This window comes from Carlito syrichta, unplaced genomic scaffold, assembly GCF_000164805.1.
Source record: "Carlito syrichta isolate Samal-C Ts95f unplaced genomic scaffold, Tarsius_syrichta-2.0.1 Scaffold270041, whole genome shotgun sequence".
In the NCBI taxonomy this organism is placed as follows: Eukaryota; Metazoa; Chordata; class Mammalia; order Primates; family Tarsiidae; genus Carlito; species Carlito syrichta.
Genome location: NW_007214137.1, coordinates 38,555 through 58,643, shown reverse-complemented (window position 1 = coordinate 58,643; position 20,089 = coordinate 38,555). Strand labels below are relative to the sequence as shown.

The following is a 20,089-nucleotide window of genomic DNA, read 5'->3' as shown; positions in this document are numbered from 1 at the left end:
TTCTGACTGCATAGTATTCCATCGTGTATATGTATCACATTTTAAAATCCAGTCTTCTTTTGATGGACAGCATGGTTGCTTCCAGGTTCTTGCTATTGTGAACAATGCTGCGATAAACATACGTGTGCAGGTATCTTTTTTATAGAGTGATTTGAGTTCTTCAGGGTATATTTCCAGTAGGGGGATTGCGGGGTCATATGGGAGGTCAATATTTAGAGCTTTTAGGAATCACCATACTGTCTTCCACAGAGGTTGCACTAGTTTGCACTCCCACCAACAGTGTAGGAGTGTTCCCTTTTTGCCACACCCTCTCCAGCAACTGTTATTTTTTGAGTTATTGATAATTGCCATTCTGACTGGAGTTAGGTGGTATCTCAGTGTGGTTTTGATTTGCATCTCCCTGATGATTAGTGAGGTTGAACATTTTATCATGTGTCTGTTGGTTGCTCGGATGTCTTCCTTTGAGAAGTGTCTGTTCATATCTTTTGCCCATTTTATAATGGGGTTGTTTGTTTTTTTCTTTTCAGCACATTTGAGTTCCTTGTAGATCCAAGATGTTAAGCCTTTGTCAGACCTGGAGTTGGCAAATACTTTTTCCCAGTCTGTAGGCTGTCTCCCTGCTCTCTTGATGGTTTCTTTGGCTTTGCAGAAGCTTGTCAGTTTAATAAGTTCCAACTTGTCTCTCTTATCTCTTATGGCCTGTGGGTTTCAGGTTTTGTTGAGGAATTGGATGTCAGTTCCAATTTCCATGAGGGTATGTCCTTCATTTTCTAAGGTTCTTATGGTTTGAGGTTTTACATTTAGGTCTGTGATCCATTTAGAGTTAATTTTCATGTATGGGAATAGATAGGGGTCCTGCTTCAATCTTCTGCATGTGGTCAGCCAGTTTTCCCAGCACCATTTACTGAATAGGTTCTCCCCTCCCCAGTGGTAGGTGATGGAGGCTTTGTCGAAGATGAGTTGGTTGAGAGATTGTGGTTTTGCTTCTGGAATCTCAATTCCATTCCATTGGTCTATATGCCTGTTCCTGTACTAGTACCAAGCTGTTTTGATTATTGTAGCTTTATAGTAAAGTTTAAAGTCTGGTAATGTGATACCACCTGCTTTGTTTTTTGGTTTTTTTTTTTTTTGCTGAGGATTGTTCTGGCGATTCTTGGACATTTGTGTTTCAATATGAATTACTGTGTTGTTTTTTCTAGCTCTGAGAAGAATGTTGCTGGTAATTTGATGGGTATTGCATAAAATATGTAGATTGCCTTAGGTAGGATGGACATCTTCACAATGTTGATTCTTCCAATCCATGAGCATGGGATATTTTTCCACTTGTTTATGTCATCTTTGATTTCTTTGAGCAGTGTTTTATAGTTTTCATTGTAAAGGTCTTTCACGTTTCTGGTTAGGAAGATGCCAAGGTATTTCATTTTTTTGTGGCTATTGTGAATGGGATTGTGGTTTTTATTTGAGTTTCTGTTTGTTTATTATTGGTGTAAAGAAATGTGATTGTCTTTTGCACATCTATTTTATATCCTGAGACTTTGCCAAAGTCCTTTATCAGTGTAAGGAGGTTTCTGACAGGTTCTCTTGGGTTTTCAAGGTACACGATCATGTCATCTGCAAAGAGAGATACCTTGACCTCCTCTTATCCTATTTGAATATCCCTGATTGCCTTCTCTTCTCTGATTGCTCTAGCCAGGACTTCCAATATTATATTGAACGGGGGGGTGACAGTGGGCATCCTTGTCTTGTTCCCGTTTTCAGGGGAAATGGTTCCAGTTTTTATCCATTTAGGAGTATGCTGGCTGTGGGTTTCTCGTAGATGGTTTTACTATTTTGAGGTATTTTCCCCATATGCCTAGCTGCTCGAGCATTTTTATCAGGAAGGGTTGCTGGATTTTATCAAAAGCTTTTTCTGCATCTAATGATATAATCATGTGGGTTTTGTTTTGACATCTGTTGATGTATTTAATTACATTTATGGTTTTACGAATGTTGAACGAGACTTGCATCCCAGGGATGATGCCTGCTTGGTCATGATGGATGATTTTTGAGATGTGTTGGTGAATTCGGTTTGCTAGGATCTTGTTGAGAATTTTAGCATCTATGTTCATCAAAGATATTTGCCTGTAGTTCTCTTTCTTTGTTCGGTCTTTACCTGGCTTGGGTATCAATGTGATGTTGGCATCATAAAATGATTTGGGGAGAGTTCCATCTTTCTCAATCACCTGGAATACCTTGAGTAGGATTGGTATAAGCTCCTCCTTAAAAGTCTCATAGAATTCTGCTGGAAAGCCATCTGGTCTAGGGCTTTTTTTTTTTTTGTAAGTAATTTTCTTATTATGTAGTCAATTTCCTTGATGGTTATTGGTCTATTTAGAGACTCAATTTCTTCTTGTTTCTACCTAGGCAGGTTGTGTGATGACAGAAAATCCTCCATTTTGGAAAGGTTTTCAAATTTGTTTCCATATAAGTGTACATAGTAGGCTCTAATGATCTTTTGTATTTCTTCAGGATCAGATGTGACTTCATCTTTTGTGTTTCTGATTGTGCTTATTTGGGCTTGTTCTCTCTTTTTCTTGGTAACTCTAGCTAGGGGACCATCAATCTTGTTTATCCTTTTGAAGAACCAGCTTTTTGTTTCATTGATTTTTTGTATTATCTGTTGTCTTCTATGTCCTGGATTTGGGCTTTTATTTTGGTGATCTGGATTCTTCTGCTGAAATTAGAGTTTTTGTGATCTTGCTTTTCCAGCTTCCTTAGGTGGTTTCTTAGGCTGTTAATTTGTGATCCTTCCATTTTCTTCATGTGCATTTGTAGGGATATAAATTCCCCTCTTACTACAGCTTTCATGGCGTCCCAGAAATTTTGGTAAGATGTTTCTCCATTTTCATTTGTTTCCGGGTATCTTTTAATCTCTGTTTTGATTTCATCATTGATCCAGGAGTTGTTTAGCATCATGCTGTTTAGTGTCCATGTCTTTGTGGGTTTTGGGGGGATCTTATTGGTGTTAATGCTTATTTTTATTCCACTGTGGACTGAGAAGGTGCATAGTAAAATTTCAGTCCTTTTAAGTTTGCTTATCTTGACTTATGGTCAAGTATGTGGTCGATCTTAGAGTACGTTCCATATGATGATGAGTAGAATGTGTATTCTGTGGTCTTTGGATGGAAGGTTCTGTAGGTATCAATTAAGTCCATTTGATCAAGAGTCACATTGAGGTTTCAGATCTTGTTGCTGATTTTTTGTCCTGATGATCTGTCTAGGGTTGTGAGTGAGGTATTAAAATCCCCAGCTATGATGGTATTGGAGTCAATATCTTTTTTTAGTTTACCTAGGAGCTGTTTTATGAAAGTTGGTGCTCCTATTTTCGGTGCATATATGTTTAGGATGGATATTTCTTGTTGATGGATTGAACCTTTTATCATTATGTAGTAGCCTTCTGTATCTTTTTTAATTTTTGATAGCTTAAAGGGTATGTTGTCTGAGATTAAGATCGTGACTCCTCCTTTCTTTTGTGTTCCATTCACCTGAAAATTTGTTTCCCATCCTCTTACTTTGAGTCTGTGAGTGTCCTTTCTAGAGAGGTGAGTCTCTTGGAGGCAATAGATTGCTGTCTGTTGATGTTTTATCCATTTTGCCTATGTCTTTTCAGTGGTGCATTTAGTCCGTTCACATTCAAACTAATTATTGAGATGTGAGAGTTGATCCCTATCATAATGTTCTTACAGAGTTGTTGTTCTTCCTGTTTGTGTTTGTCTTTCTTTTGATTTTAGAGTTGGATCATGTGTGTTTTGAATCTTTTGACTGTACTCTTGTGAAGAACATTGTTGTTCTTTTTTCCTTTTCTTCTGTGTTCAAGACTTTCTTAAGTGTTTCTTGTAGCGGTGGTCTGGTGGCAGCATAGGTTCTTAGGGATTGGATGTCTGGGAAAGATTTCAATCCTCCCTCACTGATGAAGCTTAGCTTGGGTGGGTAGGTTATTCTTGGTTGAAATTGTTTATCTTTTAGAACTTTGAAGATAGGGCTCCAAGCTCTCCTAGTCTAGAGTGTTTCTGTAGATAAATCTGCTGCTATTCTAATTGGTCTTCCCTGGTAGGTAGTCTGACCTTTTTCTCTTGCAGCCTTTAGGATTTTTTCTTTTATACCTACTTTGTTTAGGTGAATTATTATATGTCTGGGAGTTGGTCTTCTCATTTGTTGTTTTGCAGGGGTTCTCTGAATCTCTTGTGTTTGTATTTTTTCATCCTTGATGAGATGAGGGAAGTTTTCTTGAATGATTTCATGAAATGTTTGTTCCAGTGTGAACTCTGTTTCTCTCTCTGCCTCAGGAAGGCCAATTACTCTTAGGTTCGGTCTCTTGAAGTGGTCATTCATCTCTTGAAGGTTTTGTTCTGTCTTTTTTGAGCTTCTTTTCTATGCTTTTGACAGTTTGGGTTAGTTCTGTGTTTTGGTCTTTGAGCTCTGAGATTCTTTTTTCTGCTTGGCTAATTCTGCTTTACTTGCTTATTAGTTTGTTATTTATTTCCATCACATTATTCTTTACTGCTGTTATTTCTGACATCAGCTCCTTCCTGTTTTCCTCTTGTCTCTCTTCAATTTTTTTTAATTCTCTCTATTAACATCTTGATGTCTGGGTTTGTTGCACGTGATCAGTCATTCTGGGGGCTCTTTATTGTTTGTGTTCAAGAATCTGTTTTCCCAGTGTCTGGTCCCCCAGGGGTCTGTGTGAGACCTATATTCTTCTTTTGTTTTTTCTTCATTTGTGCAGTTCCCACACACACACACACATTTTCCTTCCCTCCACGTCGCTATCTTCTTTAATTCTGTTATTCAGGTGTGGAGGGGTTGTTTTTACTTCTGTTTGTTCAATCTCCTATTCTTTTTTATGTATGTCCTCTTACTTTGCTCAGTTCTGGAGTTGCACTGTAGGTTGTGGGTGGTCTTTTTGCAGTTTTGAGATTTACTTAAGGGAGGAGCTGTGATTCAGAATCTATCTGCAGGTCCTGGTATCCACTGATAGGTGTATGAATAATCTGAAACCCACTCCCCACTGCCTTGGAATTTGTCCATGCAGTGGGGTTGTAGGTTTACTCCCTGAAATAAAATGCGGTTAACAGAGGGAAGTGAATGGAGCAGGCAGCGGGGGTGGGGGAAGAGGGGGGTGGAGAGAGAGAGGAGTAAGGGTGAAAACAGACGAGTGTACCAACAAATGGAGAGAGAGACAAAAATTTAAACATATAAAAACAATAGACCACAGCTACAAACTAACCAACTCCCATCCAAAAAAACCTAAAACATACAATGTTGCTAACATACAAGCTTACCAACTTCCTTATTGGTGTGCCATTCCTCTATACAAAGATATGGTTTATAGAGAGAAGAAAAAAAAGAAGGGGAAAGGAGAAAAAAAAGGGAGGGGAACAAAACAGAAGGAATAGAATCAAGTCAGTATACTAACAGAACCAATCGAGCACACTCTGAGACTTTTCATTTAAGTTGAATGTCCTTTCAGCTCTGATTTCTAGCTGTCTTTTCAAGCTAGTAAGTTTGTTCAAGGTTAGGATCAGTTGCCCCTGGTCTGCTGTGAAGAGTAGTTCAGATCATCACTCAGTTCCCCACTGCCCCATTCACTACTCAGATCTGACCTGTGTGTGTCAGATTTCCATTTTTCCCCTTTCAGTCTTGTTACCTTGAATCACCAGCCAGTGGTGTTATCCCTTGCTCCAGATGGCCTTTATCACAGCTGCTCACCCACCCCTAAGGGGAGGGAGATGTTGCCTGGAGGCACACAGGAGGAGACCCACGGCCTGGCAGGACATCCAATGGTAGTAGACCTCAGCAGATCTTGCTCGCAGAGGCTTCAAGGTCTGAAGTCGTGGATCGCCTCAGGCACAGGCCATGTGATGTGTAATGGCTGCCTTGGTGGTGGTGGCTGTGGTTCACCTCAGGCACTGACGGTTCGATGTGGAATGGCTGTTTTGGCGGTAGCAGCAGCAGCAGCAGCTGGTCTCAGGCACAGGTGGAGCAATGTGCAATGGCTGCCTCAGAGGCAGCAGCGGCAGCCACAGTAGCTGCCTGGACCGCGGTGATACCTCAGCAAGGTCTACGGCCGAGCTCCAAGTGAAGAGCAGACTACCAACGATGGGATCTGCAGCCTCCAGGGAGAGAACCAGAGTCTCGTTGTGATCTCCTCGGTGGAGAGTCTCACAGACTGAGCTGCCCCGTCGCCATCTTGCCGGAAGTCTCCAAGTACTTTCTCTACCCACCTTTAAACTCAGGGTGGAGGTCACAGCCAGCAATTAGCCTAACACAGTCATCTTTTATTCATTAATAGGGTCATATTCATAATTATTCCTTCAACTGACAGTCTCCTATTAATTAAAGCCAAGGTATCATACTATTGTACTATTTATCATACTATTGTACTTCTATGTGTCAATTATTTCTTTGTGCTTATTGAAATTCATTTTTCAAAGATTGAATAGCTCACATATCCCATTATGTATGCATTCAAACCTTTAATAAATTGATAATTCTTTGAAAAATAAAATATTTATTTGATCAAAATGGGTATGATCTGAACTGATAACTTGACAACAGGTTGTTCCCTAATTACAAACATCCACAAATATACTCATTTGCAAATATACTCATATTCAAAAACAGCTAACACCCAGCATTAGCTAAGGAACCCGCTAATTTTGAAAAAAAACCAACATGTAGTAGTAAAATGTACCTATTTGTGGTATAAACACAATGTTCACGGTGTTCCCTCATCTCTCTCTCCCTCTTTTAAAACAATCACTCTACATTTACGACACGCAGTGAAGAGAGAGCAAGGTCATGAAAATTTACCCCTGTTTTCTCCAAAGAGTATTGTAAGTCTTGCTCTTATAGTTAGATCTTTAACACATTTTGAGTTATTTTTTGTAAATACTACAAAAGGTGAATCCCACTTCATTCTTTTGCATGTGGCTATCCAGTTGTGCAAGCACCATTCACTGAAAAGACTATCATTTCCCACATTAAATGGTCTTGGCATTGTTTGTCAAAAATGATTTGATCATAGATATATGGGTTTATTTCTGGACTCTAGCTTCTATTCCATTGGTGTGTATGTCTCTCTTTGTGCCCATACCACCCCATCTTATTGTTGATTTGCAATAAATTTCAAAATAGGGAAGTATAAACCTTCTTACTTTATTCTTCCTTTTCAGGATTATTTTGGGGAAGACTATTTAATTTGTTTTTATTACATTATTTAATTTCCTCTTTATTGTCCCTCATAAAAGTAAAATTCCAAAAATATTCTCATTATTTGAACTTTTTGATGATTAAATTTGAACTCACAAGAGTTTAATCTGAAGGTCTCTTTTTTTCTTTCACAGGTTTAGCATTTCTGATTGCAAAACTTGAAAAAAATTGGCTTCACTGGGTGCAGTGGCTCAAGCCTATAATCCCAGCATTTTGGGAGGCCGAGGCAAGAGGATTGTCTGAGCCTACGGGTTCAAGACCAGCCTGAGCAACATAGTGAGACCTCATCTCTACAATAAATTAATAAAAATTAGCCAGGCATGACAGCACGCGCCTGTAGTTCTGGCTACTTGGAAGGCTGAGGCAGAAGGATCACTGGAGCCCAGCAGGTCGACGCTGGGGTGGCCATGCGTGTGCCACTGCACTCCAGCCTAGGTTGATAGAGTGAGACTTCAACCCCCAAAAAACAAAAAGAGAAAAATTGGCTTCAATGGGCATTTTGAAATATTTTCATTTTATTAGGTTATTTTCTCTAAGATGAGGCTACTTAAAAGCAGCAAGACAGAGTTTAAGCCTCTGCAAGTCATGAATTGATTCTCTGCTTAAGAGAGCACTTAAATACTTTTACTGGATTTGTCACTCCTGTATTTGTAGTGCCTATGAAAACAGTATTTTAAAAAATTAAATATTATTGGGATTCTACCTGTTAGCTACCCTAATTATATATTTTTGGACTTTTCTCATTCACAGTTGTCTTCTTGTTGGACATAAGAAATAAATGTTTGACCTTCTCATTGTGACTAAATGATATGTTTTTTATTCCATTTCCTGAAAGTTCTGCAAACATATTTCTTTATCCATGTATCTTAAGCTCAAGATATCTGAGTCACAGCAACCAAGTAAGTGTATATAATTTTTTCTGTATATCATCAAACAGTGATGCTGGATAATTTTTATATTTTGCTGTTAACAGTGTGCACACAAAGCTTCCTTATAAGAATAATCACTGATAATGAAAAGTAAATGACTGAACATGACTTTTTTTATTCTTTCAGAAAAAAAAATCAAAGAAAATTCAACTTATTGACTAAAGTAAGAATGGTACCTTGGGTTGGAATGTTTGTGTTCCAGTGATGAAATATTAGGATGTCAAATGCTAGATTCTGCACCTTGTTGTGCTACTTACTAATCAACTGTAAGACTTCTGACAAGTCCCTTAACTTTCTGAGCCTTAATTTACCATATATAAATAGGGACGCAAAGAAAAGAATGAAAGACTTCTTTTATTCTTCCTGGTTGCTAAATCTCTATGATTCTGTTATTCTCCATAAGTGATGCTACAAAGATACAATAGAGAAAATGACCTAACTCTGGATTACTAACTAGAAATTTGTATATTCAACAACTGTTCTACAAACATTTATGATGCCAATGACTCTTTAAAGTTGTGATAATAGTGCAATGCTCCCCTCAGCAGCAAATCATCTCCCTTTAAATAGAGATGCAGAATAAAGTGCCATGAGAAAATGAGTGACAGTTTTAATTTTAAAAAAAAGAAAGAAAGAGAGAAACTTACCTGAATACCACCTGCACTTCCCCAAACTGTGAAGTTTTGGAGCAAGGTGGGCCCAGTGCCATTATTCCAAGGTGGCTGAAATTTAGGGTATACAAAGAGACCACACCTAAAAAGTAAGCAAAGAATGAAATTAAGTCAATTTCTGTATGTCTAACTTCCCACTTATCCTCATTGGAAAATACACATGTAAAAATGGTGAGAGAAGAGACAGATAAGACCTATGACTTTCCTCTCTGATTGTACTTGTCTATCCTCCTGTTTCCCTCTGTGACCTGCTTCTAGAACTCAACAAAATGCAGATTGCCATGATCCCCTGCTGTTCTGTCAGTCCCCACTAGATTCTTCCCCTTCCTAGGCCTTTGTCTAACCCTTCAGGTCATGCTCCCTCTTATTATGTGAGCCCCTCGAATTTCACTCCTAAGAAGAGTGGATGCCAACACCTGCAATCCCTCCAACTTTTGTTCTTCTATCAAAAACACCCTACCATTGCCGTATCCTGGATACTTTCTTCCCTCACATTCCAAGCCTGCCAAGAGCTGCTGGATTAAGCTTCATGGTCATGATGATAATTTCATTACACATGTACTAATCCCAGCCTCAGCTGACACTTCAACATTGCTTAACCATTATTCATATTCTTATTTTCAGTTCTTATCACTTTCCATCATAGCAGTAATACTAATACTATTATCATCATAATCATTTCTAGTTTTCAATTATTGAGCTCTTACTATATTCCAGATATTCTCCTTCGGTGTATTATATAAATCAGCTCTAATATTTATACCCAACTTTCTACATAGTTTTGTCTGCATTTTACAATTAAGAGATCTGACTCTTTAAAAAGAAAAAGGAATTTGCTATGAGTATAGTTGGGATTTGAGTCAGGGCCTGACTGACTCTAAGTCAGCATTTTCCCTATACTGCTCAAATCCCCTACCTACCTTGCTTCCCTTAGTCCTTACTGTCAGATCCCCTACCTACCTTGCTTCCCTTAGTCCTTACTGTCAGCAGATGATCTTATCCTCTACCTAAGTCTCTTTGAACAAGTCTCTCCTCATGTTTCAGTGAGCAAGTCACAGGCACAGAGCCTCTCCTCCAAGGCTCATCTCTCCACCAATGCCTCAAGGCCTCTGCATCATTGGGTGCTCTCAAGGTATTAGAAGTTTAATGGTTCTCTCTATTGAATTATCTCTGGCCACAAAAGATACACTCTGTCCTGATGCCATTTCAAGTGACTTCTTTTTCTTCCCCTCATCACCAAGATTTTATGATCCAAAATGCTTACGCAGTGATTCACAATAGCCAAGACATAGAGGCAGCTGATATGTTCATCAACAGATGAATGGATGGGAAAAATGAGGTTCATACTTAATGATGGAATATCATGCAGCCTTTAAAAAGAAGGAAATCCTGCTATTTATGGCAATGTGGATGAACCTGGTGGACATTGTGCTGGGTGAGGTAAATCAGACACAAAAGAACTAATACTACATTATATCACTTATATGAAAAATTGAAAACATTCAAACTCATAGAAGCAGAGAGTAGAATGGTGGTAGCCAGTGACTGGAGTGGAGAAAATGAGGAGAGAGTACTAAAAGGGTACAAAGTTTCAGTTATACAAGATGAAAGTCCTAGAGATCTACTGTACAACACAGTGCCTATAGTTAAGAGTACTCTATTGTATACTTAGCAATGTGCTAAGAGATTAGACCTTATATCAACTGTTCTTACCATATAATAACAATTATAATAATAATAAGTAAATAAAATAAAGAGGGTTAGAAGAAAATTTTTGAAGGTGATGGATGCGTTTATGACAAAGATTATGGTCATGGTTTTAGTATAGTTATCTTCAAACTTCTCAAGTTGTACACATTAAATATATATAGCTTTTGTATGTCAATTATACCTCAATACAGTGGGGTTTAAAAAATACTTACACAGGAGCATTATCAAATCTAAAAAAAATGCCAAAAATGTTCTCTTTGTGACTGTTCTACAGAAATACACAAAATCATAAGCCTTACACCCAAAATGTAGATGAATTTCCCTTGAAGTTACCTTGTACAAGAATGTGCAGTGTTTTGACTGAAGGCGAGAAGTGGAGCTTGTGATGTTTTCCTGGTCACAAGATGGAAAAAGTAGCCATAACCAGCAGTATATACCCTGTTCCCCTACAAAAATTAAGGATAGTTGAAGTTATTATATGTGTGATAAACTTGCTGAAAAGACTTAGTTGTACTCAATCTGCTTTTATATTCATTTTCAGTCAAGGTATTTTGAAAGTTTTATAGACTCATTTATTCTTTCATTTGTTTTCCTCAGGTTCAAAAATACTTTTATTCCCTGTCCTCCAGGCAGCTCAACCACACTGTAATTTGCCCATCTCAATAACTAATATCCAGTGCTGAAGGCTTCTTTTAAACTTCCATAGTGAGAAGCATACTTGTGACATCTAATCTAAGAGTCTTCTAATCTAATCTAAGAACCTTCTCTTTAGTATATACAAGAGTTTATATTGGCTCTCCAAGGTAGAGGCATACCTTTAAACAAAGCCTACACAAAGTATTCTCTCTGATTCTTTGGACAAATCAATGAGTTACTTATGGGCTGAAGGCCACATGATTGAACTAGCCATGCCTTAGTTCTGAGACAAAGTGATTGAGTTCAAATACAACTCAAATCTCCTCAGCATGCTCTTGTACTAATTAGATCACTAAGTCACCTTAATATTTGTTTTTAGGATTTTCTATCTAGATAATTTAATGTCTTTTATATGCTCATACAAAATCTAACTTCTTCATTGGACCATATGAGTTTGGAAATCTAATTCTTACCAAACTGAACACAAGGAGATTATCTTTATAAATTCAATGAAGCACTTATAATATGGTCATCACTATGCAATATTTTATAAGACAAAGTAGAAAACTGACTTTCTAAAGTCAGTACACAGATGTACATCTGTGTACATGGTCTAATACTATACACAGATGTATTTTTTTCTTGGCCACCCAATGTTTACAAAACTTTCAAATTTTGTTTCCAACATTTTAAAATCAGAAGAGTTAATATAAAAACAAAGATTTTCACCATTTCTGAGCTCAGATTTCTGTGGAGTAGCCATGGGTCAGCTTAGGATAAGAAGCTCTGACATTCTTAGACTATAAATCATTTTTTCATAGTCCTCACTTGCCTATGATGCTTTTCTAGACCCAGTTGGCATTTGAATGTGCAACCTCAATTCCAGGTGACAAAGTAAATGACATGTTGACTGTCCTATAAAAGATTCGATTTCTCCTTTCCTGAATTGCATCTTAGTCCTCACAGAGTCACACTTTTACATCTCAAGAAGCCTAAGCCCTCTCTCCAATCATGAAAGCAAAAGAAATTGGGAGTCTCACCAGGTTGCTGCACTGCGGTGGCACTATTAGTGGGAGGAATGCAGGGACAATAGATCTAGTTCCTGGACTACTTCCTAGGTATGCAAATGCCCAGATGCTCAAGTCTACCTGGGGAATAGAAGTTGAGGAACAGGCTGATCAGCCTGCCTTGGGCCTAAGCTTTGTGCTACATGGATAAAGAGTTTCAGTGGTTCCCACATGGTTCATTCCTGACCACCTGGGGGTTCAACGTGGTCTGGTTGAGGTAAGACAAAGGATGCCTGGGGTGTTCTCCCTGTGAGTAGCTCAATCCTGAAAGCACACACTGTGGGGCTTGGAGAGCTCATCCCAAACACTGGCATCAGGGTCATAGAAAAGAGAATTGGGAGCAAGAGTATTGTGACACTGTGCCACAGAACAAGGCATTAAATACTTTAAAAAACAACAGTTCAGTGCAATAGTTACCTTTATGCAGGGATCAGTGGGGACTATTCTGTGAGCATCTAAGAATAGTTTCTTAAACTTCATTGTGCACTCAGGGGAGAGTTGTCATATTTAGCAAACAAAAACACAGAATGCCCAGTGAAATTTAAATTTCAAATAAGAAACATATTTGCTAGTATAAGTATGTCCCAAATACTGTCTGAAATTTAAATTTGACCAGATATGCTGGTTTTTTATCTGGCAACCATACCCTGGGGAATATAAGAAACAGATTTGTGGATATTCTAATTTCACAGGTGGTGAGGGTAATGATGAAGGGACGAGGGTCATTATTCTGTATTCTTGAGATCCACAAGGTATTCTGATAGGTCTGCCTCAGGGGCCTTCCCACCCTATTTTAAGAACTACTTCTCTAGAAGTGACTGGACAGTATCAGGTACAAGTGTCCTAGGAGATGTTCAAAGAGCAGAGAGACACTAGAATTACTTGATTTGCTGATGATTTTGCCATGAGTTGCTTTGGAAACCCACTGCAAATGGGAAACATTGTTGAAAACTGAAGGAAAACAGAGATGTATAAATCAAGGTTAAAATCAGTTGTTAGATCCCCAGCAAAGTTTTCTCAGCTCAGGGCAAATTAGATTTACGTTGAATTTTTTTTTTCTTTTCCTTAGAAGTATTTATTCTTTTTTAAGTTATGGCCAGGTATAACAATAATACCTATAGTAGATTTTTATAGAGAAGCTACCACAGCCCAGGTACCAGATTCCAGAGTCTCATTTATTTTCACAATTTTTTTAGCTATGTACTATTATTACAATTTCACAATATTAGAAACTGAAGCTCAGAGATATTGAGGAACTTTTCCAAAGTCACAGAGCAAATAATCTTCAGAGCTATCTCCATCCAAGTCTAAGTCTGGAAACGATGGAAACTATAGTCTAAGGTAAAAGAATGAAGGTGAGACCCAGAGCCAGGATGCCAAACAATAGGGTGCAAGTGAAGAAACAAACAGGAGAGGACAAAGCAATGTCTTATCACCAGGTCAAGGGCAAAACAGGCATTTGCTGTGGCCTCCCTAAGAATAGAGGCAACATATTGAACAGCATTTTTTGCAGAAGTCAATGTATTATGGATACTCGAGCAAGAGAAATTTCAGAGAAAAAGTAACTGTCCAAGGAAGCCACCTCCTTGAGGCACGCTTATGCAGCCACCAGGAAAAAGGTGAGTTAACCCTTCAGGTATCAGGGTAGTGTTTGACATGGATACATAAATATAGGTTTCTTCAAAATTAGAGAGTGTTTTTTAGGTTAGATTTAACTAAAGAGTTGCTTCTTCCACACCCCAAACATAGAAAATATAAAATCCTTTCCATCCTAATCACAAGGGGAAAAAAATGTACACAGCTTAGAGTACACAGAGAGACACAGGGTAAGGATGTGGGAAATTTGTCAACAGAAGGCAAGAGAAGACAGGATATCTTGAAGAGTATCTTTAAGGAGGACGAGGGGCTGGGCACAGTGGTTCACGTCTGTAGTCCCAGTTACTCAGGAGGCCGAGAAGGAAGGATTGTCTGAGCCCAGAAGGTCAAGGCTGTAGTGAGCCGTGATCCTACCACCGCACTCCAGCCTGGGTGACAGAGTGAGACCCTGACTGAAAACAAACAAACAAACAAAAGCAACAGTAGGATAAGGGTTCTGAAATACTAGCACTAAGGAGATTGAGTGTTACCAAAACTTAGACATATCAATGAGTACTGACTAGTAACAGAAATTTTGAGTAACAACAGATGAAAAGACTGAGGTTATCTGCAATTGTTATTTACTATAAATGCAGAGAGTAAAGGATATGAACTGGACGCAGGCAAAGGTTAAAATTTAAAGAGGAAATTCTGACCTGCCCAGGACAGACTCTTGACATAGCCTTTCTCCCAGTCTGGGGAGTTTCACTACATTCTCAGTAAAGATAGTTTGAGAGTAAAGACTCCACATACCTTTTTACTCTTAGTCATTCTCTACTTATTGATCCTCAGATTAAGTAAACTCATCATTCTATGTCTTCAGCCATTATAGACTCCTATTTCTATTGACTTTAGTTTCAAAATAAAAGGACAGCTTTAGATATTATTAAGACAATTCTTTGTTTTGTTTTGTTTTGTTTTTTTGAGCTGGAGTCTCACTCTGTCGCCCAGACTGGAGTGCAGTGGCCGCTCCCGGCCACCGCAGCCTCAACCTGCTGGGCTTCAGCTATCCTTCCGCCTCAGCCTTCCAAGTAGCCGGAATTACAGGCATGCGCTACCACGTCCAGCTGATTTTTTGATTTATTGTAGAGATGAGGTCTCGCTGCCCAGGCGGGTCTCGAACCCACGGGCTCAGGCAATCCACTCACGTCAGCTGTGAACCTGGGTAACCAACTGGCAGTCATAATATTACAGCACCTTCTACAGAAAAAGAACTTAAATACTCTATTCCTTCCTGGATGTATCACATGTTCCACAAGAAACACACACACACACACACACACACACACACACACACACACACACACACACACACAGTCAAGCAAATATAGGGAGGCAAGAGCTGAAATGGGTTGTTTTTAAACCAGTAATACTCAATATTATTGAGAGGAAGTGAGAGAAAGAAGAAATGCTCTAACCCTTAGAGGCCTTCAGTTTTGGGAGAAGTATGAGTAGGGGCCACAGTTCACCCTGAGACCAGAAACCTAACCAGCAGGCTGCAACCCGATCCTGGCCAGGGAGGTCAGCCCATGCTGACACAATCATTTAGCTTGCATCCACTGGGGAGGGGGTTGGGGAGGAGGTTCTTCTACCCTGGGTATTTGTAAACAGATAACTATTCCTCATTTTTCACTTGGTTACAGAACATTTTCTTCCTTTTGGACTAGTTGATCCAATATTTTCCGCATGTCATTATTTTAGATTATGCATAATTCTCTAATTTCCTAAAAGCACTTAAAATTCTAATCACATGATTCACCTACCATATGGTCCTCAGCAAAAGTAACTTTTGGATATCATTGAATATTCAGTTGAATTACTACTTTTCAAACCACTAGCATGCCTTCAAATAATCAGGGGCATCCCTAAGACTTCAGTGGTCTTGGGGTGGCCTAGTCTAGAGTGGCAGTTGTCAACCAAGGATGTTTTTGTTTCCCAGGAAATATTTGAGAATTTATGTAGAAAGTGAAGGAAAGTGCATTTAGGGGTGCTGCTATACAGAGGATCACACACAACGGGAAACTATCTGGCCTAAAATGTCAATACTGCCATGGTTGAGAAAACCTGGTCTACAGTCTATACTGGAGTCATGAATTTTTAAAATAATCTACACTCATTTTCTAATATCCTATCTCCAAATTTTGATGAAAAGAACAACCTAAATACAAAAACATAGTTAATTACAATAAGAATGCTTTAATAGTCTTTACTAGGGAGGTGTCAATAACTTTTTGAGCAACAAGATCTGGCATCAAGCATTCCCAAAGCAAAATTTACTAGTATTAAATCAGTTATCCCATTTCCTCTCTTTTGCTAGAAAACAAGGCATGGACTCATGATTTTCAGCCAGAGAACTTAGAGAATCACTGTCTCTAAGTTGGCAAATGTAAGTGCCCAATGTGCCTCTCCAGCCCTCACATACACAAAGAAATTGCAATTGGGTATGCTACCATATCTGTCATTCCCAGAAATGATTACCCAAATAAAACCTTCCCCAGGGTAGCACATGTGAAGCTTAACCTTCCATAGGGGTGTCTCTCCACACCTACGACCTATGGGAAAGATCATGGATATAGAAGAACCAAAGGTCAGAGAAGAGGGCTTCTTACACACCTACCTTTTCTGCAAGTGTACAAACGATGAAATATGTGGACCGAAGGCTAAAAGGAATCATCTCCCTTGGACACACAACTCTATTTCATTACCAATGACATGCTATTTTGTTACCAAGAGGAGAGAAAAGGCTTTAACATTTCAAAAATATATTCCAGGGGCTGTATCCTTTTTCCTCACCTTTGCCAGCACAGATGCTCAGAAAGCATGTATTTTTAGTGAATAAGTGGGTTTGTGGAATCATGTGCCCTAGTGTCATTAGCATTTATGGAGCATCTGGGTGGTCACACAAGTACTTTCCAAGTGCATTTATGGTTGGGCAGGAAATTGCAACTTTGGTCCTCTGTTAGCCGATAAGGCTCACTCTTCCTACAAAAGAAGCACTTGAGCAGTCAGATCACACTGCTTCCCAGCCCTTTTTATTCTCCATTCCAATTGGGTCTGCTACAAATGATTCGTGAGGAAAAACCACATATTTATGCAGGCAGCTGGCAGCTTGCGGGGAAGGGTTTAAGGCAAGCAGGGAATTTTGTGTGGAAATCAATTCTTTGCAGAAGTCAATGTATTATGGACATTCAAGCAAGAGAAATTCCAGAGAGAAATTAACTGCCCAAGTAAGCCAGCTCCTTGAGGTGTACATCTATAGTTGCTAGGGAAAAAAAAAGTGAGTTAACCCTTCAGGCAGCTCTTAAATATGCATTACCTATTGAGTGGGGAGAGCTTGAGAACTGAGGTTGGGCCTTTAAACACAGAATTCCTTACAAAATTGATTCACAAACCAGAACAAATTATCCTCAAATTAAATGCACGTCTCCAAAGGGCTCTTCTGCAGGGTTTTTTCTTGGACTATCCTAAACAGAAGGCTGGTCATAGGAAACTTCCAGCACCTACATAAACACAGGGTCCTCTGAGCCTGGATGTGAACAGTGTTTTGCTATTTGAGAGCAACTGCCCGGCTGTAAGGAAGGGGAACAAAGTTCACATAGGTTATGTCTTCTGGAAAGATAGCACCTCTGAACAGGTAACAAAGAACCCCTGTAAAAGGAGTCAGAGACTCCTGTGCTGGAGTTGTTGAGAAAAGATGGCCAGGACATGGGGTGCTCTAAGAAGCTTCAGGTGATAGACATGGAAGAACCCCCAGCCTGTTTTTGGAAAGCATGGAAAAGGCCTATCCAAGGCACATAGGAAGAAATATCACAAGGCCCCTGGAGGCTCAAGCAGGATACCACACATGAGTCCTCCCTGACACAATGGCACAGAGCTCAGGTTTTTCTTCTCAGAGAAACTGACCCAGATTTAGCTCACCTGCAGCCTGGGCAGGGAAGCCAGGCAGATGACTTGTGGCTATGAAAACTAAAAAGCAGTATCTCACTTGAAACTTATTTACATCATGCCAGGTTTAAGGTGAGTGAACCATAAAAGTGACCAACTGGAAGCCCAGGTGATTTCCTTATGCTGTGGTTCCGAGTTTGGTACTAGGCTCAGAGTCAGGGCAATTTGGAAATAACACAAAGCCACAAACCACCACACAGACTTAAAGATCTCTTCCCCTGCCTGCCTGCTGGGTCAGAGATTTCAAGGTCAGATTCACAGTGGGCAGAAAGAAGTTAGGCTTTTAGGGTTGGTTGCCCAAACATGAAGATGAGGCGATCTTCAAATCTAAATAAAGGCATTTGTTTAGTTAATACTCTCTGTCATACCAGTGTCAATGTCCTGGTTTTGGCACCGCTCCATGACTATGATTATGGTTATGTTATTATCAGAGGAAGCTGGGTGAAAGGCAACACAGCAACTCTGTTATATTTTTACAACTTCCTGTGAGTCTGGAATTAATTCCAAATTAAAAATTTTAAATAAAATTTAAATTTTAAATTTTAAATAACAACAAATAAAAGTCCTAATTAATCACAGTAATATGGTGGCACAGCAATCTTTCTCTGAACCAGGACATAAAAGACCCCACCCATGAAACAATTCCTCAGAATAAGGGAATCTCTCTCCCAAATACCAGAACAACTCTAGGGGAGGGCAAGTTTTTCTATCACATCTCTTTCTTTTCCACATATAATACACATACACAAACATACACGTGCATTGTTATTGTTGTAGTTTCCTTATTATCCTTTTGGAATAAAGGTATATTTCTAAAATATATTCTTCAAAGTACTCTGGGTATTATCCACACACAACACCCTCCATAAACACTAACTTACCTTTGTTCAGTGACTGAAAGGACCTTCATCAGTCCTCCAGACTAAAAGACGTGTTTAGGTTTTTCCACATATGCTCAGTAATCACTTATGTCTTTAGCAATGGCACATTCCAGATAATGGAGCAAAAAAGATATAACACAACAGGAAGCTAGTGGCACAGCTGAAAGACTGGACTAGACTTTGCAAGGTTTAATACAGTCTCATAAAATCCAAACGCCGCCATTGATTAAACTTATTTTTCAATCATCAAAATGATTTGGGAATCTTAAATTTATTCTTTATGAAATAAAAAAGTTTCTTTCTTGCCTCCATTCTTTGGTTATGAATTTACGCCTACATTCATTTGTTCATTATCTTCAATACATTTTTGTTGAACAACCACTATTTTTTAGACATGCCAGGGTATAAAAGTTAATAATCCCAAGAAAAGAGAACTAGAGAATTTTAGGGTCATCAAAGATGAATATGTCATGAATATACCTAACAAATCTGTGTTATTAGTTTAACCTAAAACTTCATTGCCAGAACACACGCATTGCATTTTTTCCCCAATTTTGTAAAGCAGAGACTGTATTAGCGGAAGAAAGTAAATGAAGAGAAATGGATGGCATCTGAATGAAAGCAAACAGCTAGTTGTAGACTCAGTTTTTCTGCTGCCAACTGAGTATTGGTCTACAGGCCACTCTGCACTCGGGTGACTCGCTGGGTTTTTAGGTGACCCTCTGGTTCTCTTAAACTACTGCCAGCTCAACTCTTCTTCCTTCAGCCAGTGGCCAGCACGCCTGTCTGGGAGGAAACGACTTTCCAGCCTCACACAGGAAGATAAGCTGGGCAACCCTGAGAGTTTACTTTCCTCTAAGCATTTTGATGTAGTCAAGATTATGCTTCCCAGAAAAGTTCACAAAAGTGTGGTTCCTTAGGCCCTAAAGCTGACTAACATCACTGTGTGACAGTCTTGCAGTGGCCAACAAGTCAAATGCAGCTCCAGCTGTCCCACACCTGGAGTCTGGCTTCCGATAATCCATGCAGTTCTCTTTTTCCCTTTGGTATATTATCACTCCCATTAGGTACCTAAAATGGTGTGTAACTGCTGTGTTTGGAATAAACACAATTAAGAGTTTAAGAAGGGTTGAGGATACAACCCTTCTTTGATTGGGGGCTATTCATCTGAAGGTAATTTAAAAAACAGCTATCAATGAGAAAGCTGCTCATCTTCTGAGCTCCTCAGAAATTTGACTTCATTGTCACGACATAGGAGGTACTCAGGGGAGTGTCCTGGAAGAGTGAGATCCTTAATCCCATTCGTAGGCAATCCACAGGATAAAATAATTGGAAGAGGAGGAACCAAATGGCCTTCTACCACT

General features: G+C 39.1%; 1 protein-coding gene across 1 annotated transcript in view; it reads right to left on the bottom strand.

The window, feature by feature from the left end:
• Positions 1 to 20,089, bottom strand: part of LOC110595111 (fibrocystin-like) — a gene marked incomplete at both ends in the record, with an annotated part of 106,712 nt that overhangs the window by 49,313 nt on the left and 37,310 nt on the right. The window contains 2 exons of the mRNA XM_021709642.1: positions 8,828 to 8,933; positions 10,895 to 11,007. Coding sequence (XP_021565317.1) covers positions 8,828 to 8,933; positions 10,895 to 11,007 — 219 coding nt within the window. The remainder of the gene's footprint in view (positions 1 to 8,827; positions 8,934 to 10,894; positions 11,008 to 20,089) is intronic.